The 25,701-nt window shown below is 44.6% G+C and overlaps 1 protein-coding gene across 2 annotated transcripts in view; it reads left to right on the top strand.

The window, feature by feature from the left end:
• Nucleotides 1-9,439: 9,439 nt before the first annotated feature.
• PFKFB1 (6-phosphofructo-2-kinase/fructose-2,6-biphosphatase 1) overlaps nt 9,440-25,701 on the top strand; it is a 132,144-nt gene continuing 115,882 nt past the window's right edge. The window contains exon 1 of one of the 2 annotated variants that reach the window (XM_029607331.1): nt 9,440-9,612. In XM_029607331.1, the coding sequence (XP_029463191.1) occupies nt 9,564-9,612 (49 nt within the window). In that variant the 5' untranslated portion in view covers nt 9,440-9,563. The remainder of the gene's footprint in view (nt 9,613-25,701) is intronic. The other variant, XM_029607350.1, reaches the window with a different exon arrangement.

The following is a 25,701-nucleotide window of genomic DNA, read 5'->3' on the forward strand; positions in this document are numbered from 1 at the left end:
GCTTTTCCGTTCCATTTTTCTTCAACGGACATCATGTTCCGTGAATGGGACACTCCGGAGTTAGGGCTGAAGGTCAGCAAGGCCATGGACAAGCTTTACCCGCTCCCGGAGGATGCGCTGGACCTTCTCAAGTTTCCCAAGGTGGATTCGGCGGTTTCGGCGGTAACGAAGAGATCTACTATCCCGGTTACGGGTGCGACAGCCCTTCAGGACCTTCAGGACAGGAAGCTGGAAGTACAGCTCAAGAAGATTTTTGAGGTTTCAGCGCTAGGAATTCGGGCCGCCATGTGTACGAATTTCGCTTTGAGAGCTGGCTTACGCTGGGCTCAGGTCCTTCAAGCCAATGCGGATCTTTCGGCAGACGAGGCAGCGCAAGCGGATAAGTTGGAAGCGGTAATAGCATATGGCGCAGATGCACTCCACGATCTGCTGCGCACTTCGTCTAGATCCATGGTGGCGTCTGTCTCGGCGCGCCGCCTCCTGTGGCTACGCAACTGGGCGGCGGATGGCTCTTCTAAGGCTCACCTCGGGGCGCTGCCATTCAAGGGTAAATTGCTGTTTGGCAAGGAATTAGATGACTTGATGGCTTCCCTGGGGGAAAATAGGGCTTTCAGGTTACCCGAAGATAGATCCAGGTCGCGGCCTTCCTTTTCAGCCAGGTCCCGCTTTCGTGGGCCCAGGAAGGCGCGACCTCAAAGGTCGTCGGGGCACTCGTTCAGATCTTCCTCATCCCGTACTCCACAGTGGCAGCAGCAGCAGTCCTTTCGTGGGAGGCGCTTTGGCAGACCAGGGGGTGCCCTGGCCATCACGGCGCCCAAATCTTCACAATGAAAGGGGGTCGGCCCTTCTCCCGCCGCAGCCTCAGCACGCCGTTCCCAACGTCGGGGCGCGGTTGCTGTCGTTTTACGAGAGATGGGCCGGAATAACGTCGGACCAGTGGGTCCTCACCGTGATAAGACACGGCTACGCGTTAGATTTTGCTCGCATTCCAGTGGACAAGTTCCTTGTGTCACCCTGCAAGGCTCCCGAGAAGAAGGCGGCGGTGCTAGACACCATCCGCCGCTTAGAGGACTTGGGAGCTATCTCCCCCGTCCCGGTCAGCCAACAAGGCGAAGGCCGTTACTCCATTTACTTCATCGTACCAAAGAAGGACGGCACGTCCCGGCCAATCCTGGATCTCAAAGGGGTGAACCGATGCCTTCGCGTTCCTCGCTTCAAAATGGAGACGATCCGGTCAGTCATCGCCGCGGTCCGGCCAGGCGAGTTCCTGGCCTCCCTGGACCTCACGGAGGCGTATCTTCACATAGGCATCCAGCCGTCGTTCCAACGCTTCCTCAGATTCTGCATTCTGGGTCGGCATTACCAGTTTCGGGCGCTCCCGTTTGGGCTCGCAACGGCCCCTCGTACTTTCACGAAGGTGATGGTCGTGGTGGCGGCGCAATTGCGCCGAGAAGGTCTCCAGGTCCATCCGTATCTGGACGATTGGTTGATTCAGGCGAAGTCCGAGGATCAGTGTCGGATGGCGGTGGCCAGGGTTCTCCATCTGTTGCAGTCCCTGGGATGGGTGGTCAACTTCAGCAAGAGTCACCTTACACCCACGCAGACCTTGGAATATCTGGGAGCTCTTTTCGACACGAAGCAGGGCAAGGTGTTTCTGTCGCTCGAACGGAGGGGCAAATTGCAAACTCAGGTACAACGCTTGTTGTCTCTCCGCCAGCCGCGGGTCTGCGACTACCTTACGGTCCTAGGGTCTATGGCTTCCACGCTGGCGCTGGTGCCATGGGCGTTCGCTCATCTGCGACCCTTACAGTCATCCTTGCTTTCCCGCTGGAAGCCGGTCTCGGAGGACTTCCACTTACCGCTTCCTCTAGCGGGACACGCGAGGTCCAGCCTGCGTTGGTGGCTAGACCCCAGTCATCTTTCCGCCGGAGTCTCTCTCCTGGTGCCCAGTTGGACAGTGGTGACCACGGATGCCAGCCTCTCCGGTTGGGGAGCGGTCTGCCTAGGGAGCTCAGTTCAAGGCCTATGGTCAGTGTCGCAAGCCCAGTGGTCTATCAATCGCCTAGAGACCAGAGCGGTCCGTCTGGCCCTGCAGGCTTTTCTACCATTGCTGCGGGGAAAGGCAGTCCGAGTGTTGTCGGACAATGCGACCACCGTGGCATACATCAACCGGCAGGGGGGGACCCGGAGCCCCCAGGTGGCAGAAGAAGCTCAGCGCTTGATGGCCTGGTCAGAGCTACATCTCAGCAACCTCGCAGCGTCTCACATTGCGGGAGTCGACAACGTGCAGGCGGACTATCTCAGCCGTCATCGTCTGGATCCCGGAGAGTGGGAGCTGGGGGACGAAGCGTTTCTTCTCATTTGCGACACGTGGGGGGTGCCCCACATGGATCTGATGGCCACGTGGCACAACGCGAAGGCCCCGCGATTTTACAGTCGACGTCGAGAGCGGGGGGCAGAAGGCGTCGATGCGTTGGTGCTTCCCTGGCCGACGGATGTGCTGCTCTACGTGTTTCCCCCGTGGCCGATGATCGGCAAGATTCTACGGCGCATAGAGTTGCATCCGGCCAACGTGATCTTGGTGGCACCGGAGTGGCCTCGCCGGCCGTGGTTCGCAGACCTCGTACAACTGGCAGTAGCGGCCCCCCTTCGGTTCCAGGGAATGGTGGCCCTACTCCATCAGGGCCCCGTCTGTTTGGAGGATGCGGATCACTTCTGTCTCGCGGCATGGCTTTTGAGAGGAATCGACTGAAGAGGAAAGGTTATTCAGATGCGGTGGTGGCCACGCTACTGCGTTCCAGGAAGCAGTCAACGTCTTTGGCTTACGTCCGTGTCTGGGTAGTCTTTGAGGACTGGTGCTTGCAGCGAGGGGTGGACCCCACTTCGGCTTCCATCTCTGATGTTCTAGCGTTCCTCCAGGCGGGTCTGGCCAAAGGTCTGGCGTGCAGTTCCCTACGGGTCCAAGTGGCGGCGCTTGGGTGTTTGCGAGGTAAGTCTCTGGCGCTTCACCCGGATATTGCTCGTTTCCTTCGGGGGGCTAAGCACCTTCGCCCCCCGTTACGTCTTCCTTATCCAGCTTGGAACCTCAATTGGGTTCTCTCCGCTCTATGCACGGCGCCGTTTGAGCCCTTGAAACGCGCAACTCTTAAGGATCTCACTTTAAAAACGGCTTTCTTGGTGGCAATTGCCTCGGCACGGCGTGTTTCCGAGTTACAGGCCCTGTCCTGTAGGGAACCTTTCTTGCGTATCTCCAATTCGGGGGTTTCCTTACGGACGGTTCCTTCCTTTCTTCCGAAAGTGGTCTCGTCGTTCCACGTGAATCAATCGGTGGAGTTGCCCGCTTTTGCGTGCGGAGACTCCTCTGCTACCGAAGAGAGGGAGTTACGGAAGCTTGACGTGCGGAGATCCCTTCTCCGATATCTGGAGGTCACTAATCCGTTTCGGGTCACAGATCATCTGTTTGTCCTGTTCTCTGGACCAAAGAAAGGAGCTGCAGCGTCCCGAACAACTATCGCTCGTTGGCTCAAGGAGGCCATTGGTTCGGCATACTTGGTGCGGGGAAAACCTCTTCCCGTGGGGCTGCGAGCTCACTCGACTCGCTCTCAAGCAGCGTCTTGGGCGGAAGCTTCTCAGGTGTCGCCTCAAGAGATTTGCAGGGCGGCCACCTGGAAGTCGTTGCATACTTTTGTCCGGCATTACCGGCTGGATGTCCGGGCTACCGATTCTGGGGGTTTTGGAGAGAGGGTACTCCGAGCGGGACTCTCTGCTTCCCACCCTCAGTAGGTTGCTCTGGTACATCCCAGGTGTCCTGGACTGATCCTGGTACGTACAGGGAAAGGAAATTTAGTTTCTTACCTGATAATTTTCGTTCCTGTAGTACCAAGGATCAGTCCAGGATCCCGCCCGCAGTGCTGCGCTGAAGTAATGGAGAGTCCGCTCTGTGTTTTGATTTGCTCTGTTCCGCTTGTTCGCTCTCTCGGTTGGAGAGTCCGTTTCCAGAAGGGGTGTTTCTTTCCCCGTTAGTTAGCGGTATCTAGTTTTGTTTACTTCTCTGGTTGTGTTCTACTTTGACATTCCGTAAGACTGAGGGGCTGTGACTGGCACAGGGGCATATATGGCTCCGCCCACAAGTTTTAGTCTGTCTCCATCTACTGGTGCGGAGTCACAACCCAGGTGTCCTGGACTGATCCTTGGTACTACAGGAACGAAAATTATCAGGTAAGAAACTAATTTTCCTTTATAAAATTCAGGGTCGGCGCACGCAAGAAAGTGCACAATTGTGCAACTTGCGCGCGCTGAGCCGCGCAGCCTGGAGGCTCTGGTCACGCCCCCGCCCTGCCCCCCCTGGGCCGCCCATGCCCTGCCAGTTTTTGCAAGCCCCGGGACATACGCGCATCCCGGGGCTTGTGCGCGCCGCTGAGCCTATGCAAAATAGGCTCAGCGTATGCAGGGTTTTTTTTAAGGGTTACACACGTAACTCTTTTAAAATCCACCCCGGAATTTTGATCAGCTTAATTAACTGAGTGAAAGAAAAGAACATTGAACATCCTTTGGTGATTCAACTTGGTGTGAACACTGGACAACAAATAATTTTATCACACCTGAGTTATAGGTTCTTCAGAATTCATAAAAGCCAGATAATCATTAAACATACTGGGGTAGATTTTCAAAGGCTACGCGCGTACGATATGCACGTAACCCGAGAAAATCTGCCCCTGCGCGCGCCGAGCCTATTTTGCATAGGCTCAGTGGCACGCGCAAGCCCCGGGACACGCATATGTCCCAGGGCTTTAAAAAATGGGTGGGGCGGGGGCAGGGCTGGGGGTGTGGTGGCGGTCCAGGGGTGGGGCCGAATCCTCCGGCACAGCGGTCTGTGCCGGGGATGCCGAGCCGGCAGCGTAACTCAACGAGATGAGGTGTGGGGGGGGGGATTTAGGTAGGGCTGGGGGGTGGGTTAGATAGGGGAAGGGAGGGAAAGGTGGGTAGCAGGAAAAAAAGTTCCCTCCAAGGCTGCTCCAATTTTGGAGCGGGGAAGGCATCGGGGCTCCCCTCGGGCTCGGCGCGCGCAAGGAGCACATGTGTGCACCCCCTTGCGCGTGCCGAGCCCGGATTTTATAACGTGCGCGTGTTATAAAATCGGGCGTAGATTTTAAGATCTGGCCCACTACCTGTAAATAACTTGGTGTTTCTCTTCAAAGGGAAACATTAACTAATATTGTCCTTTGAATATTCTCTGAGGAGAAATTGAGAAACTATGGGCCTCACTTGTCTTTATGACATTTACTACCCCTCCCCCGGACTAGCCATACCCCACCCCCTCCCCTTTTTGCAAGCCCCGGGACTTACACGCATCCCGGGGTTTTACGCGCGTTGCCGGGCCTTTTTAAAATAGGCCCGAGTGCGTAACCTTTTTAAAATCCGGCCCCTAGTGAGTCATTTTAGTCTGCAGAAGATTCACAGTTAAAGGAAGATAATATCTCTTATTATTTTATTTAAAGATCGTGTACTAGGTGAGGTTGTTGTGTCCGGAGACGTCATGGTCAAGAGGATTTTTGTCCCTTATCTATCAGCAAATGCTAGCCTTGCTATTGAGCCACCAAAGCCTCACATCATTCCTGTGGTGATCCAAATCAATGCTCTATATCGGCATTCACAAGCTTCGCCCCCTAGCTGCTAACATGGTGGACCTGAAGTGAAGTGCGCACCAACATATTGTTGTAAAGTGTGAGGGACACAGATTCTTTTGTTAAAAAAACAAAGTAACGTGAGAATAGGGAGAGAAGACACACACAAAGAAAAGAGAGACAGACATATTAGTAAAGAGTTAAACATATAAGCATCGAATACTTACTGTTGAGTGCTAAATCACTCTTAAGGCGCTTACCCATGAACACAAAGGTACCATACCACATTTAGTAGAAACTAATTTAAATTTATTATTGCATATCAATAAGCAATACAGGCACCTTTGGGAGGAACAGAGTCGCAGTTCTCTCTGTGGAGAAGCACTACTCTGTGTCTCACTGTATGTCAGTGAGTGCTGCTTTTTTATAGGTACAACATACAATAATCCCTAATATGGATATATGGGAGTATCATGTACATGGTGTCTTGTGTCAAAACAAGATAAATTAAACCTAAGTTACCCTGATCCCCCTCTCAAATTGAGGCCCACTTGCCTGATGTTCACATCAGTCTTCTGTTAGTCCTTTGTCCTGTCAGGTTTTCACCCTCGGGGAGGTTTCCAAGACGCTGGTTTCGCTGGTACCACTTAGTTGAAACATTAGCCCGTAAGATTCTAACCTTTTTCTTCTGCTTTTCTGTGACCCCATGACCTTCCATCATATGTTTTTGACATTTCCTGCTGCTGTCCATATATCTCCTGTATTTTCTCCAAATCAGGGTCAATAGGGCAGTTAAGGTTCCCATGGCCAGAACTGCAAGCAGGCCAAGGCAGCAAAGGATTCTGGGTGAGCCATAGTCTCCATGCTGGTTTCAAACTCAGGCACCTGTATGAAATTCTTGAACTTCAAAGGTATCTTGGGGAAAACTGAAACTAAATATCACAAAGAATCAATTCTTAAAAGTTAAGTTTAGAAAAATGGTACAAGTTACATAGAGTAAAAGGAAAAGTAAAATAACCTATATTTATCTGTTGTTAGTCTGTAAATTGCAATCCTTTCTAGAAACTGGTTTCTGAATAATATATGTGTCTGAAAATATTAAAGTAGAATGCATTATTGAATACATTTGAGAGTATAAAAAATATTTTACATCCATGATACTTGCATTGTGAAATATTTTACATATGAAGTAACTAAAATTGTTTTCTTGGTTAAAGAAGAATAGAATGTACCCATCTGCCAACTTAATAAAACTTCTTTCTTAGTAAGATGTGTCTTATTTTTAATTATTTTTATTTTTAACAGTGAAACTACACTGGGTGTATTTGTAAGCTATTATAATTCAACAATTTTAAATAGGATACCCCTAAAGCCTAAAACTTTTTTTTTTTACAAACGCCAGGCAGCACATCACGTGGCTTTTCTTCAGCAATGGCTTCCTTCTTGCCACCCTCCCATACATGTCATGTTTGTGGAGGAATCTTGAAATTGTTAAACAGTTAGTGCTTCTCCCACTCTCAGCCAGAGACATCCGGAATTCTTTTAAAGTAATCTTAGGGCCTTGTAGTGATCTTCCACAGCCGTTCCCTTAGCCCACAGCTACTGATTTTGGAGGGACAGCGTCTTGATGGTGCCAAACTGTTTCCACTTTGCAATGTTGGACTTGACAGTGCCCCAAAGAATATTCAGGCACATTGAAATTTTCTCATAGCCTTCCCCCAACCTGTACCTTTGAATAAGGTTATCCCAGAGTTCTTTCGGCAGCTCTTTGTCTGGCATGTTTTGACTTTTGCTTCAAATTCACTTCATATGACAGAAACTGCTGGATTCTTCACCCAGGAGTATTCAGATCAGCTCAACTACTGAGATTGAACTCTGCTGGGTTCTATTTAATGTATAGATCTTGTTAAGGTAAATTTTAGAACCAGAGCTAATTTGGGTTTGCTATGATGGAGGGTGTGAAGACGTATGCAATCAAGACTTTTTGTTGTTTTATATTCTTAATTTTGGAATAATTCTATAATTATTCTTTCATGATGAACGTATATGTTGTGTAGATCAGTAAAAACAAAATCTCACTTTAATGCATTTTGACTTGTATTTTCTAGACAGCAGAATGTGAAAAATGCACAAGGGTGTGAAGACTTTTGCAAGGCACTGTATATCCGAGAATGCATCAGAGCCTTGTCACAGTTTTATGTTGGTTGTGTTACGGTCCCGGTCGCGAGTGCTGCGACCAGGCCCTTACCTCCACGTTCCTGGACCCATTCCCGCTTCTGTTGGCAAAGTTCGCGGCCTGTTCGGCGGCGTCCCCGTGGGGGCAACGCCGCCGGGGAACCTCTGATGGAAGCCCTGCTCCTAGGCGCGCGCGCAAGTTGGACGCCTTTCTAGGCCCGTTCCCGCCATTGGTGACTCTGCCCAATTCCTGATGTCGGACGCCGCGGCCTCGATAAGCCGGCTGCGAACACTCAGTCTTTGCCTTGCAACGGGGTTACCCTGCGGTTCCCAGTTGCTCCATGCCCCGGAGTTGGTTGCCTTCCTGAACTCGCTCCATTCCTGCCTGCCTGCTACAGTACCTGCCTGGTTCCTGCCTGCTTACTACAGTTCCTGCCTGGTTCCAGTACCCAAGTCTTGCTACAGTTCCTGCCTGGTTCCAGTTCCCGAGTCTTGCTACAGTTCCTGCCTGGTTCCAGTTCCCGAGTCTTGCTACTGTTCCTGCCTGGTTCCAGTTCCCGAGTCTTGCTACAGTTCGGTCCGGTTCCAGTTCACCAGCCTGCCTGCTCCTGCCTCGGTTCCACCACTCGCCTAAGTCCCAGCGGCCGGGCTCCTCCCGGGGGAGCACCAGCTTCCAGGGTGAAGAGCATCGTCCACATCCTGCCTGACATCTGCCTACCGGCCTGTGGTTACCTAGAGACAGCTGAACACCTTTCCCAGTCTCTTGCAGGTCGGCCCAAGGGTCCACTAAACTGAGACTTCACAACAGGTTGACCCTGTCTCCTCTTCTTTGGAGCTTTTATGTAGCCGTACCACTGGTAAGTGCAAGCTGGCTTTTTTGCCCTCTAATGTTCCATTAATTGAGCATATAGAGTTCTGTAATTACGACAAATTTCATCACCGCTCACTCACTTTTTCTACCTACCACGCTCATGCCTGTTCTTTAACATTGACCTCTGTATCTGTCCCAAGAGTGCTTACATTTTGCCACAGTTTCTGTTTCCCGCACCTCTGCTGATAGTCTATTTCAGCCACCCACCACCTTCACGGTAAAGAATATTTCCTCATATTTCTTCCTTCTTCCAACATATTATCATATCCTTGAATTCCTGTTTTGATTTGGGGGTTTTTTTTTTTAAATGTAAAATGCCTCCTACTTAATTGAAGCCTGGTAAATATTTGAATGCTTCTCTCTCCCCCCCCAAAGTACACTGAATTCCTTAAATCTCTCCCTGTAGGGTTTATGTTGCAAGCTGTGTCCCATTTTAGCTGCCTTTCTTTGAATTGCTTCCATCCTATCGATGTTTTTACAAAGCAGCTGTAGTATAGGTGTATGGGAAATTCATGCGTGCTGTACTGCAGCTATGCAGGGATCAGTGCAGGTTTTGGTACGGCTGTGCAGGCAGACGGTGGTGGCAGTAGTGCACAGTGCAAGGAGCTGGTGGAGGATTTAGTTGAGAGCAAGGAAATCCCTGGATAATGCAGCAAGAAATCTCATGATAGAGCAGCCCTAGTGCCTCTGGGTGCTTTCTAGGTGTCACGTTTCCTTCCCTGGCAAAGAGTTTAATATTAGTTTTGACCTTTTGTGTGGCACACATGGTGTGTGTGTGTGTGTAAGTAGAAGGTTGAGAGAAAGCACAGAACAGCAGAAGCAACTGCTGACTCCAGGCCCACAGCTCCGAGAGGGGGAACTATGTTGAAAACCTGCACACTTCCTACACAAGAATGCAGGTGAACAACTCTGTCAGGGAGGAGAAGATGTCAAAGATACCAGGTGAGGCTATGCCTGGTGGAGGCTTGACAAGAACAGGTCATGGCTTCTGCTTTTCTAGAGTACTGCAGTTAGGGACGAGAAGCAGGGCTGCATTAGGCTCACGTATTGCATCTTATAACGTAGAACTTATCCATAGGCATAGAATGACTTACGGTTCTTTTTGAATAAGGACCAAATATCAAAAGAATCAGGAGAGAGAGACTTGCTAAATCAAACTTTCTTCTGTTACGTGTTACAGTAAATGTATTATTTGATTGGGAAGCCTTTATCCCCTCATACTTTGATTTTTTTTTTTCTTACTGCGTTTGATCTGGGAACTGTTGATCCTTTCGGTCGTTGCTTTTTGAGTCAGGCCTGTTATTTGCATGCTGCCACTGCGCTGCCGATTCTGCCCTTGGTTTCTCATTGGTTGGGGTGGGGGAAATGCACTGGATAGGAATGAAGTTAGTGTAATACAAGAAGAGTTCATAAAATCAGGGGAGAGTCTGAGGCCACTGTCAAGGACAGTGATATTTTCTGAGGTACTCGTGCGTGATAAAGAGGAAGACGGGCTACGTCATGCTAACGCATGGCTAACGGGAGGGTGTAAAGAAGAGGGTTTTGTCTGTCTCAGGGCCTGGGCCTGGGTTAATCGTGGAAAAAGTGAAAGATGGCCTACATTTGTCTGAGGGAAACTGGGATCGTAAGTGAAACATTCAGGGCACACATTGACAGGAATTTAAACTACACGCTGGGGTGCAGGCTGGAAGCTGATTGAATCGGGCGCCACCCCCAAGGAACAACTGAATTTGGTAGAGGAAAAATGCAGATACGTGCGTCTCAGAAAGACACCTGTGAACAACAGAAACAACAAGGAAGGGGAACTATCTGGATGTCATCGCAGATTTGGAGGCTGTAACGGGGGCAGGTTTAGATATTCCTGCTGTCACGGAGACATCGTTCGATGACTCCTGTGGGATATAAGCACAGACCCCAGTTTCCTGTGGCAGCTCAGGCGGTAAATTCAGCAGGAAGAGTTAAAATATTTTGCTGCAAAGTTCCTGAAAGTGTGTGGATAACACAGTGTGGTTGCTGTGTTAACTTGAATTCATGGAAATAAAGGTACACAATAAGGTGATAGCTTTTTATTATACTAACTGAATACCTGGCTGGCTGTGAGGAGTTAACACTCCCTTACGCAGGCCCAAACAGAATAAGTAGGTCAGAGCAAGAGATGGCATTGCCAAAAACTGGAAGTGAATCATAAAATGTGGTACAATGGTAGTGTAAGCAGGGCGTAGAGGGTCAGGATTGTTGTGTTAGAATAAGGTGACAAGCATAAAATTATTTCTGGTAGTGGGTTAAAAAAAAAAAAAGCCCGTTAAGTCTTTCATTTGAGTTGCAAAGTATTTAATTATTTTAACTTCAAATGTCCTGGATTGTTCTGGATTTCCCTTTTAGCATCCTGACCATAAGGTTCTCGATGCGGTGATCTTGCCCTGAAATATGATCCCCCACAGGGCTGTTGCGTTTGTCTTCTTTGTGATGTGTGATTTTGTGTCTGTGCAAGTTTATTCTGGTCTTAAACGTCTGGCCTCTTTCCTAAGTTTAAGGTCTCAACAAAAAACCAAAAAACATGGTTTCTGTGGTTCCTCCTACAAAGTAGCATCGCGATACTTGACTGGGGAAAAACAATTTTCAGGGCGCACAATATACATAGTCCAGGCTGTGTAAATTGTGCGTGTATAGTGTGCCAGTAGTTGGAGAAAACGGATAGTCGTATTGAGCATCTGTTTTCCTAATCCGCACTTACAGCCACCACTCCCGGGTGCCCGTTGCTCAGGAGGTACTAGGGACACTCAATTTCCCCTAGTGCCTCCTTTTAATCACGGCAGCTCATTTCCCTATTGCATGGCACACCCGGGAAAGGTGGACGGGCGCATGTTAGGTGAACGGGCGCTCAATATGAGGGCCCGCTTTTAACATGCCCACACTGCATCGGCTCCTCTGTGGGCTGTGCATGCAAAAGCGTTCTTGTGTGCTTGTAGTGTGCAAATTTGTGCGCAGAGCACTTTGATACGCTGCTCTGTTTTCCGTTTCTAATGAGCCCTGTGTTCTCCTGTGGCACACACACACACCTATCTTATAGGGAACATTGATAATTAGAGGCAAACACCTTGGTTTTCGCTGGGTTAGGAATCAGCTTATTGCATCTCATTCATCCACTCACAGCATCAAGGCAGGAATCAGTAACCTGCTCTGATGATTGTAAATCATGATGCTGCGGTAAGAGCTGCATGTCCTCAGCATAAAGCCGATAACAAACCCCAACACGTTTGAGAATATCGGCGAATGGATGCAAATAAATGTTAACAAATAGAGGGATAAAATGGATCCCTGTGTAATATTAATGTAGTGAGTGGGGAGCAGAATAATCATCATTTACTAATACACATTGAGATGTCTGGTAAAAAAAAAAAAAAAAAAAAAGAGCGAGAACCAACTTAAGATCACACATCCCAAGCCAATACCTGCAATTTATCTAGAAGAATTATGTGGTCATGGTAGTGATAGCCGTAGTCTGATCAAGTAAAATTTAATTAGAATTGAATTTTAGATTTAATTACTCACTTTTGCAAACCCAAACTCAAGGCAAACTGTATTCAGGTACAATTTGTATATTCCTGCCGCAAAAGGCTTACAATTTAGGTTTGTAGCTGAGGCAATAGAGAGTAAACTGATTTACCCAAGGTCACAAGGAGCCTCAGTGGGAGAAGGGAGATTTGAACCCTGGTTCGTCTGGTTTTCAGCTTGCTGCTCTAATTACTGGCTACCCCTCCCCACTCCCGTGATGTAGCCATGGGTGGTCTTGGGTGGGTAGTTGCCTACCCAATTTAGACCCAGGCTCACCCAACCGGAAGAGGTCTGTTAGTGCAAGGCCGTCACGGGATCCCATCCCCGCAATGGCGAAGAAGACAGCTGGAGCTGCAAAGCCAGGCCTGACACACCTGGGGAGGCGGTGGGCCGGTGGCAGCAGGAGGAGCTGCGGGCCGCCGGCGGAGCTAACCAGCCGGCGGCCAAAGAAGGAAAGAGTACCGGCCTGCGGCCTTGCCTGCTGCCGTACAGCCCAACAGCTTCCACTCTCCCCCCCCCCCCCCACAAGCAGGAAGATTGGTGGGCTGTATGGCCCGAAGATAGAAACAGTCCCTTGGGGCCATGGAGGAGCTCATCTCACCACGGCCCAATGATAACAGGAATCCATGATGTGTGTGAGCTTATATGTATGTGTGTCTGTGTGAGATCCTTGTGGGTGGGTGGGTGAGAATGGGAGCTTGAATGTGTGTTTGGGTGGGTAAGAATGGGAGCTTGAATGTGTGAGTGTGGGTGGAAATGGGAGTTTGAATGTATATATGTAGGTGAGAATGGAAGCTTGAATGTGTGCATGTATGGGTGAGAATGGGAGCTTGAATGCATGTGTGTGAGAATGGGTGCCTGGATGTGCGTCTCTATGTGTGTAAGAATGGGAGCCTGGGGGATGAGAGAGTGAGAGCTTGTGAGTGTGTGTGTGTGTGTAGAGAATGTGAGCTTGTGTGTGGGGGACAGCATATGAAAGTGAGAGCTTGTGTGTGTGAGGGAGTCAGTGAGAGAAAGCGTGTGTGTGAGTGTGAGAGAGGAAAGGAAGAAGACAGTAGGAAAAGAGAGACACTAAAAAGAAATTAGGATATGAGCAACAAGGGAAAAATGGGAAAAAGAGACCAGGACCAACTGATTAGAAAAATACAAAGATCAGACAACAAAGATAAAAAAAATAATATTTTGAGAGTTTAGCAATTGGAATATGCCATCTTTGGGAATGTGTGTTTCTTATATTTTTGTATTTTGCTCTTTCTTCAGTATTCCACTGTTCAGAGTATGGTTTCTCAGGCTTTCTGTTTTGGTTTTGTCTGCATGTTTCTGTTTCTAATTTGTAGTCTCTTATTTCTATATTAGGTAAGGGTCAGTCTCTGTTTTGCCTGTGTGTTTGTGACTGCTCGCATGTAGTTTCTTTGTAGTAGTCCAGCTTGTTCTGTTATTCCAGTAGGTGATGTATTAATGTTCTAGGGCCTGGTGTAGTATTTGCATTGCTGCTTTTCCATAAGGTTGCTGTTATTTGAGTCCTGAGAGTCAGTGCTGTGACTGTATGATATGGCAAGGTTCTAGATGTCTCTTTCTTTGCAGTAGTTTGTGTTACTCCACAAAACAGAGTGAAGGGATATTTTTTGTTGAGGTGACATCAGAATTTGAATATTTTTTTTTCATATTAGTTGTAATGTGAGTTCTCCTAGTTCTGCTTTACACCTGTTCTGATGACTAATGCTATTTTATTGTAGTTATGATGATTTCTGGCTTTTTGCAAAGAGGATTCATGAAAGAATACATTAATTTTTTATTACATGATTGGCTCTGATTGTTTTCTTTGCTTTTTACATGTTATACTTATGCATTTATAAATTGCAATAAATATAAAACAAATTAATACAGCTTAATAAGGAATTTGTAATGCTGGTAAGTGCTTGAACTAATTGAGGTAAAACATTTTCAATTTTCTTGCATGATGCATAATGGCTGTTACAAACTACTTAGAAAGCCATTATAGGGTGCAGTATATGACATTATTTATCAATAAGAAAATAACTAGTAGGTCTCAGACCTGCATGCCTACAGCCCACCCATGTTATCCTTGTGCCCACCCAAAAAATCAATTCTGGCTATGCCAATGCTCCACCCATGCACTATGGTTTTATCTTTATCCATAACCCATCGTAAGTCATCCCATGACAGCATTGTTGACTCAGTGCTCTGGTTTGGATGGAAGCAGACTAGAAAAGGTCAAGGACAGCATGTTCTTGTAGAAATTGCTGCAGCTAATGTAGAACAGCACCTTTAATGAGGGAGATGGGTCTGTCACTTTGCTAAAGATCTGGATCTTGCCTGGGTTTCTTTAAAACTGGCTGCACAATGTGGGGTTTTTTTTCCCAACGAAACTGGCAAATCTTCCATTCACAGAGAGGAATTAATGATAAATGCTAACCATTCTACTAGATCCCAGTGACGCTCTCAACTACCCACGTCGGACCAGGATCAGTGGGGCAACAGGTGGCCTTCATGTCTGCCAAACAATGGATCATCTTATCCCACTTCAGCAACTGAAAGGAAGATAATTTTAGGGGTAGAGGATGGGACACAAGCTCACCATTTAAAGGAACTACATGTGTGTTATCCAATGGTTCCCAAATAGTTGTTATTTGGTGTATAAAATAAACTAGCAAGAATTTAAGCTATGTCTAACTCATTTGTAACAGGTTTTAACAGACTGTTCATATTCATAAGTAATTCTAGAGTTGTTTTTGGCCGCTGTAATTCTATGACAAAATAGCTTTGTTTTTTGCTGCCTCAGTAACTTTTTTTTTTTTTATATAAGCTTTAATATGATCCAGGTTTTACTTGCTGCACAGTACTGTCCTTTCTCAGTATCTCTCTGATTGCCCACCATTCTGTTTTAGCAGCCAAATATCATTAGTAAGTAAAGGTGCAGGACCTTGGGGCTTCAGTATTGAGTGCATTTACATTAAATTTGTGAATCAGTATCTTGCTCAGCCAAAGAACCTCCATCTTAGTTGGGTTCGGTTTTAACTTGTTTCTCATTAAGCAATGTATTACTTTGACTAAACAGGCTTTTAGCTTTACTATTACTTCATTAGGGTTAGGATCTAAGGTCACATATACAGAAGGTTTAAGGTTTGTTTATTTTTATACCATCATCGCGGTAAAACCATCATAACGGTGAACAATAAATTAAAGCAAGAAAATACAATAATGTAATAATCAATACACAAACAGATAATATAGAATACTTAATAATCAATGAAGCATCAATCATAAATACTAAAATAAGCATTAAAATTAGTTAAAATGCAGGAGGATAAAACAATACAAAATAACAATGTGCTGTGTTAAAACCAGATTCTGCTATCACTGTGTTTCTGTGTAGGCGCATTTAAACAGCTGAATGTCATTGCTGTGAAAATTAAATTACACCAGATTCTAAAATCATCCTTTCCTAAAGATCTCATATATATGAGAGGGAGTCAATAAATAAGGTAAAGTTACCTTAGCATCAAAACATTTTAAATTCACACAGTGGAAATAAAATAGATCATTTCAGCGTTCCTAATTTTAACTGAAAGAGAGAGGATAGGATATTTCCAAGGGAGACTATTTGGGTCCTAGTCTCTAAGAATGATTTTAGCCAAAGTGGTTTGGATCCTCTCACACCTAAATCTGACAGATGATTTAGTAGTATCACCATATCAATTGTGTCAAATGCTGCTGATAGATCAAACAGAACAGTGAGAGACAGCCTTTTATCCAGCTCACGATGCAAATGATATACAATGGCTGTCCATGCTGTTTCTGTGTTAACATTTTTCTGAAACCAGATTATAAAGGGTCAAGTCTTTTTTATTTCTTGTAATTATAATAGGGGCCTATGGATCCTTTACCGAGGGCTATGCTTCTCCCGCAGGAGGACATCTTGGAGTTGGAGAGTGTAGTGAGTGGATTGAACCATTTGCTGTGGCTCAATGATACAATCCTAGAGTTTACTGTAGTGATCCACAGAAGATTCTGGAAGGAGTTTGAATCAGAGTGGACTCTGGATTGGGAGGAAGCCATCCCTCCTGGGTCTGGGTTCACAAGGATTGTAGATGGTGCACTCACCTTTCCATTTTGCATTTGTTCCTGTTGTATTTTTATTCAGCTGAACTGGAGAGTATCCCCATGCTGAGTGAGAAAATTGTTCACTCCTGTGTTTGCTTTCAAGGGAAGAAAACCCTAATTAAAGTTCCAGAGGGGAATTGAGATGCTATCAGTGAACAGAGAATGCTGGAGATTTGATATGGATCCAAAGGAGAGGAAACAGAGATCAGTAATCCAGCTGATACTGCAAGGTGCTTTCCCCGTACCAAATGCTGGAGGGGAAAAAGAGAGAAAGTTACCCATCTGGTGTTTTGTCCAGGGAGTCAAAACAGAGGAGAAGGGAGCAGAAATCATAAAGGTACAACAGAAGGTCCTTAGGAACCCAGCACCAGGGAACCCAATTGTCAGGAGAGAAGTGAAGGGATCCAAAGAAAGTGTATAGAGGAGGATCAGACTCCTCAGTTATAGCTGTAACTCTTTGACATGGATGCCACATGGAAAACATGTGCCAAATAAAACCTTTTATTTTGGAACATCAATCCTGTGTGAACAGTCTTTGTGGAAAATTTAACAGTCTGTTGCCTTGGGCCTTGAAGGAAAATCCTTCCCCCCCATCCAAAAAAAAAAAAGTCCTTACCGTGACTGAAAGAGTGAGTTATGACTCAGTCTGGTAGTGAGTGGTGCCTAGAGGAATGCCCAGAGAGAGGAGCTTACATAAAAATTCTTGAAACTGGTTTGCTATTACTTTCTTGATAATTTTCCCCAGAAAGAGAAATGTTCAGACAAAGTCGGAAACGTCGTTAATGTTTAAGGTCAATTTTTTAAGGACAGAGAAAATCACTGCCTCTTTGAGGAGGCAAGTATAACTTTCTCTCTTAAAGGAGTTGTAAGATGATCTAGTGAAGCAAATTTGGCTAATATTATAAGCCATGACGGTCAGAGATCAATATAGCAAGACGTTGGTTTGAAATCTGCTAGAAAGGCATGCACCTACCTGTAAGCTCCCTGCGGGGTTTCAAAATTGCCCTGATAGTGAATCAAGCTCGAGAAGTCTTTGAGGCTCTTAAAGGGAGGGCTCATCAAGGAGTGGACCTCCTTGTCAGCAACATCATCTTCACGAGGCCAGTCCTTAACTCTGTGAGCACAGAAGCCACATCGTGGGACAGAGCCAGTAATGAAAAGCAACACCGGAGATCATAAGGAGATCAGGGCGTTCTTCTCATCCTGCGACTGACATAGATTAGCGTAGGGGATGGAACACACATTTTCTCTTTCCACCTATGGACTCTGGTGGAGGTGGGAGAGGGGTATGTTCTCTCCCAACTTAGATTGGTTGAGTTAATAGGGGAGGGAGTACACTTTCTCTCCCCCACCCCGACTCTTTCACATTCCAGATTACCCAGGATTCAGGAAGAGTTTGAAAACATGGCTGTAACTTGTAGTCACATAGGCTTCTATGGCTGCCAGCTAGGGTTAGGTTTATGTTGTTTTGCAGACTAAGGAAGAATGAGATCAGAAAATTGTTTAGATCTGTAATTCTAGGATGGAGTTTGGTGCAGTATAATTCTTGACTTTCTCAGATGTTATTGGATTAGATTGATTATGAAACTATGATTATGATCAGACATTTGCGGGGTTGGATATGCTTACTAAAGGATCTTTTTCGTGGCGGTGGGAAGGAGAACAGATTTTAAGAATGGCGGTTTATTGTGGTACTATTTGGAAAATTGGTTGGATAAAAGATATTTTAAATGAAGGTTTGAGCATTTGGTATATTGGAAGTTTGTTATGGGATGTAAGGCTGAGGTTAGTTGGTTTGTTGCTTGGAAAATTTATTAGGATGGATGTAAGGAGTTTAAATGGGGATTTAAGTTAATGCCCAAGGATGTAGAAGTGCAGAGGTGGCCAACTCCGGTCCTCAAGAGCCACAAACAGCTCCGGTTTTGAAGATATCCTTAATGAATGTGCATGAGATAGACTTACATACGCTACCTCCATTGCATGCAAATCTATCTCATGCATATTCATTGTGGATATCCTGAAAACCAGGCCTGTTTGTGGCTCTCGAGGACTGGAGTAGGCCACCCCGATATAGTGGAATGGGTTGAGATTTTCAATTTTAAACATACATTTGGCATTTTATATATTTAAATTGTTAATTTTGTTGTTTTTAAAAAGTGTAATCCGCCTTGATTGGCCTTATGCTATAAAGACAGAATATACGCCTTGAAATTAAATTTAACTATTTACATCAAGGCCAATATTCAGTATGCCTGCCAGCGGACGATTTATTCGGCTAAAGTTAGAGGTTGTGGGTGAGTGAAGGTTGGGGATGGGGACAGGAGGGAGCCAAGTTAAAATTTACAAAAAATAGGAACGGGAATAGGAATGGGGGGCTGGCCGGAGGGCTCTAGCTGTTGCTATATGTTTTTTATTTGTTGAGTTTTGGGGGAGGGTGAGTGAGGGGAATCAGGTGCTAGGCCTGAACTTATCTTTTACTGTTTTTGGGGTGGGGGGACTAGAGGATCAGGCCTGAAGGCCCTGGAGTTGGGGTTTTCTTTTAAATTCTTCTTTGCTGCCACTTAAGCAGATATCTTTTGAATATATCTTAGTTATCTAGCCACATGTGGACAGATAACGTTGGGACTCCTCTGAGGCAGGCTTAAAGTTATCCAGCTAACTTGACAGCATACAGTTTTAAAATTGGCGAAGTTAGCCAGATAATTATACCCCACCCTGGAACACCCTCGGAATACCACTTTTTATCCAGCTAAATTTTAATTGGACGATGAATTATCTGGCAAGTGGCTCCAATATCCAAAAGTCAGCATTTAGCCTGATAACGTGAGTTATCAGGCTAAATGCCTTTGAATATTGACTCCATTATCTTCAGTTGTTACCACGTCTTTTACAGAAACACTAGCTCAGCTTCCATATTATGACAGTTCTTGAGAAAAGTTCTTTGTTTAGGGTGTTTCAGGAGTTTTACAAAAAAGTGTCCCACTGAGTCTGTACTCACAGTTACAGACGTGATCTAGGCAGATCTCAATGCATAAATTGTTTTCACGGACTGGCTCACACTGGCTAGTCTCAACACCAAAACTCCCACGAGATCCTTTCTCTGAAACTGGAAATGATCCCTGGGAAATCTTTCACCAAACATCCACTGGCTTCCCCCTTTGGCAGTGATCCCTGGATAAAATTTGCAACAATAGTCCACAGGATCCTCTATTTAGGAATAATCCCTGGGTGAAAAACCGCAGGGTTGTGCCTTGGATCCAATTACCAGGAGTCTTAAGCTTTACCAACAAGACAGGGGTTGCATTTCTCCCTGCGTTCAAGAGTCTCCTCGCAAGGTAGATATACACATTCATGAGGGAATATACTATAGAGCATTAATTTCCACTATGTTGTAAGTAAGCAGTCCACAACAGTTTCTGTGACAAGCAGTAGTATATTAACCTAGATCATCAAACAAATCCTGGAAACAAAACAAAGAGTACTGTCAGTTAAATAGAATCCTCCTGAATAGTTGCACAGGAAAGGTTACTAGACAAGTCTCTAGACCAGTTTGATGACTTGCATTCCTGACACCTCTGTGCCTCCCTAAGAGCAAGCAAAACATGTAGTACTCGTGAATAATACGGAGAGGACAAATCCATTATGGAATAGTCATCTAACCTGAATGCATGATCCAAACAGTGCACCAGTTAAGCCCTTGCACTCTAATTAAGGCACACGACTTCTATCTGACTTGCTCAGGTCCACACTAAAGACTTTGATAAAAGAAGCAAAACTTGGGCCAGCACCAACTAACCCTTTCTACAAAGGCTATTCCCACCAGAGAGATGAAAGACAAAAACGTATACGAAATTTCAAGCATTTCCTCAGCAAAATGACTACACCAGCACATCAACGTATGCCACCTGGGAGATGAAAGACAAGAAAAGTAGCAGCTTTTGTTGGAAATATAGAATTCACGTGCTACATAGATTCACAGGAGAATTCCAGGCTGTCTCTGTATCAGCTGTACACAGATTCAAATTCATTGATCAAAATACCCTTTCATTGGGTGCATCTCAGTTACATCTATTACACAAGATAAAGACCAAGCCAGGAACTTTTTGGAATTCTTCTATTTTTTTTTTTTTGCTTCAACCACAGTTTTACATCAACACTTCTACTACAATTAATGAACATTACAACTGTGCAGATGAACACGCCTTTCTACAAAATATCAATCCATGATCCATCCTTCCCCTCCCCCACCCCCACCCCCACCCCAATACAACTCAAGACAGCTTATAAAATGACTTCTACATATGTTATGGACTACCCACATCCACCCAACTCCTCCACAAAATCCAGCAAGAGGTCAAAACAAGGTGATCTCAAGGTGTTACAGACTTCCAAGACACAAAAGGGGCCCAAATACGTTCAAATTTCACAATAGGGTATCTCTTTATCGCAGTTAATTTGCTCAGCTGATAAACAATATCTAATCTGGAAAAGGAACAGTGTGCAAATCCAAGGCTCTCGTGCTAAACTTTCAAAAGGGAAACTTTGATAAAATGAGAAAAATTGTTAGAAAAAAACTGAAAGGAGCAGCTACAAAAGTAAAAAATGTCCAAGAGGCGTGGTCATTGTTAAAAAATACCATTCTAGAAGCACAGTCCAGATGTATTCCACACATTAAGAAAGGTGGAAAGAAGGCAAAACGATTACCGGCATGGTTAAAAGGGGAGGTGAAAGAAGCTATTTTAGCCAAAAGATCTTCATTCAAAATTGGAAGAAGGATCCAACAGAAGAAAATAGGATAAAGCATAAACATTGGCAAGTTAAATGTAAGACATTGATAAGACAGGCTAAGAGAGAATTTGAAAAGAAGTTGGCTGTAGAGGCAAAAACTCACAGTAAAAACTTTTTTAAATATATCCGAAGCAGAAAGCCTGTGAGGGAGTCAGTTGGACCGTTAGATGATCGAGGGGTTAAAGGGGCACTTAGAGAAGATAAGGCCATCGCGGAAAGATTAAATGATTTCTTTGCTTCGGTGTTTACTGAAGAGGATGTTGGGGAGGTACCCGTAATGGAGAAGGTTTTCATGGGTAATGATTCAGATGGACTGAATCAAATCACGGTGAACCTAGAAGATGTGGTAGGCCTGATTGACAAACTGAAGAGTAGTAAATCACCTGGACCGGATGGTATACACCCCAGAGTTCTGAAGGAACTAAAAAATGAAATTTCAGACCTATTAGTAAAAATTTGTAACTTATCATTAAAATCATCCATTGTACCTGAAGACTGGAGGATAGCAAATGTAACCCCAATATTTAAAAAGGGCTCCAGGGGCGATCCGGGAAACTACAGACCGGTTAGCCTGACTTCAGTGCCAGGAAAAATAGTGGAAAGTGTTATAAACATCAAATCACAGAACATATAGAAAGACATGGTTTAATGGAACAAAGTCAGCATGGCTTTACCCAGGGCAAGTCTTGCCTCACAAATCTGCTTCACTTTTTTGAAGGAGTTAATAAACATGTGGATAAAGGTGAACCGGTAGATATAGTATACTTGGATTTTCAGAAGGCGTTTGACAAAGTTCCTCATGTGAGGCTTCTAGGAAAAGTAAAAAGTCATGGGATAGGTGGCGATGTCCTTTCGTGGATTGCAAACTGGCTAAAAGACAGGAAACAGAGAGTAGGATTAAATGGGCAATTTTCTCAGTGGAAGGGAGTGGACAGTGGAGTACCTCAGGGTTCTGTGTTGGGACCCTTACTGTTCAATATATTTATAAATGATCTGGAAAGAAATACGACGAGTGAGATAATCAAATTTGCAGATGACACAAAATTGTGCAGAGTAGTTAAATCACAAGCAGATTGTGATAAATTGCAGGAAGACCTTGTGAGACTGGAAAATTGGGCATCCAAATGGCAGATGAAATTTAATGTGGATAAGTGCAAGGTGATGCATATAGGGAAAAATAACCCATGCTATAATTATACGATGTTGGGTTCCATATTAGGTGCTACAACCCAAGAAAGAGATCTAGGTGTCATAGTGGATAACACATTGAAATCGTCGGTTCAGTGTGCTGCGGCAGTCAAAAAAGCAAACAGAATGTTGGGAATTATTAGAAAAGGAATGATGAATAAAACGGAAAATGTCATAATGCCTCTGTATCGCTCCATGGTGAGACCGCACCTTGAATACTGTGTACAATTCTGGTCGCCGCATCTCAAAAAAGATATAATTGCGATGGAGAAGGTACAGAGAAGGGCTACCAAAATGATAAGGGGAATGGAACAACTCCCCTATGAGGAAAGACTAAAGAGGTTAGGACTTTTCAGCTTGGAGAAGAGACGACTGAGGGGGGATATGATAGAGGTGTTTAAAATCATGAGAGGTCTAGAACGGGTAGATGTGAATCGGTTATTTACTCTTTCGGATAGTAGAAGGACTAGGGGACACTCCATGAAGTTAGCATGGGGCACATTTAAAACTAATCGGAGAAAGTTCTTTTTTACTCAACGCACAATTAAACTCTGGAATTTGTTGCCAGAGAATGTGGTTCGTGCAGTTAGTATAGCTGTGTTTAAAAAAGGATTGGATAAGTTCTTGGAGGAGAAGTCCATTACCTGCTATTAAGTTCACTTAGAGAATAGCCACTGCCATTAGCAATGGTTACATGGAATAGACTTAGTTTTTGGGTACTTGCCAGGTTCTTATGGCCTGGATTGGCCACTGTTGGAAACAGGATGCTGGGCTTGATGGACCCTTGGTCTGACCCAGTATGGCATTTTCTTATGTTCTTATGTTCTTATCATTTAATAACCTCCATCATGGCCAGTACCGTTGTCCCTTTCCATTTGTATACTAATGCTCGTCTTGCAGACATCAAAATCTGCTGTGCTAACAGCCAACTCTATCCCTCCTGTTGGACATCAGGTGTATTCAGTAGGGCACACTTAGGGGACAACTGAAATCCCATATTCGTAACCAGATTACGAATATGACATTTTTACTCTGACTCATTCTAACTCTGCTTCTCCAGAGAATTCTTCCTCTCCTTATTTCCCCGGACCCGCTTCCTTTTTCTTTTCCTTCTCCCTTCCCCTTTTCTTCAAGGCACAATTCATTTTGTTGTAAATTTTATGTTAAAATTAGCTACCTAGGTAGCTATATACCGTTTTATGTATTTTATTTTCTAATCTAGTTTATTTCGTTGATTTCACATTTCTTTGTAAATCGTTTTGATAAAATTTTATTTTTAAAAACAGTATATAAATACTTTTAAAGAAAAAGTGTCTTCCCAAAATGTAATTATAGCAGGGCACTCCCACCATAGATGAAAATAAGATCCTATTGCTCCGCATCCTCTCCAGCACTTATTATCTATCTGAGGGAAAGCCTTATGAATGCATTTGGGAGTTAAATACCATCTCAACAAAACTTTAAAGCTGTTTTCTGTTATACTGGTAGAGATTGAACTTTTCCTAGTATAAAAAAAAGCCATTTCCCATTCATTCTTAGAGATCTCCGATCCCAAATCTCTTTCCCATGCTTTCATATAATTTAAGATTCCTGGTTCACTATTAAGCAACCCATACCTCTTTTATATCTGTCACTTTATTTCATTCGCATTAGCACAGAAGCACTCAAAATGAGATTTTCCCATACGCAGATCTGCTTTGATCCCTCTAGACCTCAAAAAATGACAAACTTGTAAATATAAAAAGTTATCTAGTCCCCTGAAATGGTACTTCTTGTTTAATGCCTCATAAGAAATAACATCACTTGATCCCCAAAAAATGCTCCATTCCAACAAGCCCAAGCGCAATCCATGTCCTAAATATTTTCATGTTTAAACCAGGTTAGAAATCCAAAGTACAAGAAAGTGAGGAGCTATAAAAATATTTTCTGTGCTCCTCCCCAAACCCTTAAAGGGGTGTTAGTGGCTGCTGGTGCAATATTCAATATCGATCTCCAGGACTTCTTAGGTTGCCAAGTTAAAGCGCATAATGGCCTAGTCCCAATTATGTATTGTTGCAAAGCCCATCCACTGCTTTTGTTCCCCTTTCCTTTGCCAATCTATTATCGCTCTCATTTGGGAGGCAGCAAAATACCAATTAAGATTTGGGACTCCCGATCCTCCACTCACTTTCAGTTGGAACAAAACATGTCTGCCGACCCTAGGCGGTCTTTTTTCTCCAATTAAAATCAAATATACGCTTTTGCCATGATTTAAGCAAACTATTTGATATATAAATCAGAAAAATTTGAAATAGGTAACAAAATCTCAGCAATATGTTCATTTTAGCCATAGCTATTCTCCCCAGCCACAATAGCAGAACTCCCATCCATCTCTCCAAATCATACAAAGTATTCTTTATGATGGGGAAATAGTTCAATTCCAGTAACTCCGTTAATGAGTTGCTCAGATATGTGCCTAGGTATTTTATCTTCCGAGCGGCCCATTTAAAGGGAAGATCTTGTTTCAATTCAGGCAGCAGGGCCTCTGGCATGGAGAGAATAAGAATCTCTGACTTTCCAAATTCAATTTAAAACCAGAAACTTTGCTGAACTGAGACAATTCCACAATAGCATTCAATTAAGAAGAACTCGGCTCTGTCAAAGCAATGATGTCATCAGCAAATAAGCATAGTTTATAATTCTTATGTTCTTATTCACCCCACCAATATATGCCCTGGATATTCCCGGATATTCCCGGATATTCCCGGAGCCGCCTGTATCCGTCTAGCCGGCGGTTCTAAAATGAAGGCAAAAAGTAGCGGAGACAGAGGGCACCCCTGCTATGTGCCTTGAAAAATTGTAAATGACTCTGAATACCCCCCATTTACTATTATGCAGGCCTGTAGATTATTGTAAAGTTGCTGAATCCAATTTATATAATGGGAGCCAAAATTCATTTTTCCCAAAGGTTGGAATAGGAAAGACCAATGGACCATATCAAATGCTTTTTCTGCGTCAATCGCTAGTAAAACTGCCGGTTTATTTTCTTTTTTCAACCACCAAATAATATCTATGACTTTACACACATTGTCGGCAGCCATTCTACCTGGGATAAACCTCGCCTGATCAGAGTGGACCAAACCAGCAATCACGCTGTTCAAATGATTTGCTAACACCTTAGCTAGTATTTTAAGATCGATATTAAGTAGTGATTTTGGTCTATATGAGCCGCATAAAGTAGGGTCACACCCAGGTTTTGCTATTATGGAGATGCCAGCCAAGATAGCTTCTGGAATCAGAGTCCCTCCATCTCTAAGTGAATTAAACATATTGACCTGGAAGACAACAAAATATGAAGAGAAGTGCTTATAAAATTGTGCAGTAAAACCATCGAGC

Source organism: Rhinatrema bivittatum, chromosome 1 (genome assembly GCF_901001135.1).
Source record: "Rhinatrema bivittatum chromosome 1, aRhiBiv1.1, whole genome shotgun sequence".
NCBI lineage: Eukaryota > Metazoa > Chordata > Amphibia > Gymnophiona > Rhinatrematidae > Rhinatrema > Rhinatrema bivittatum.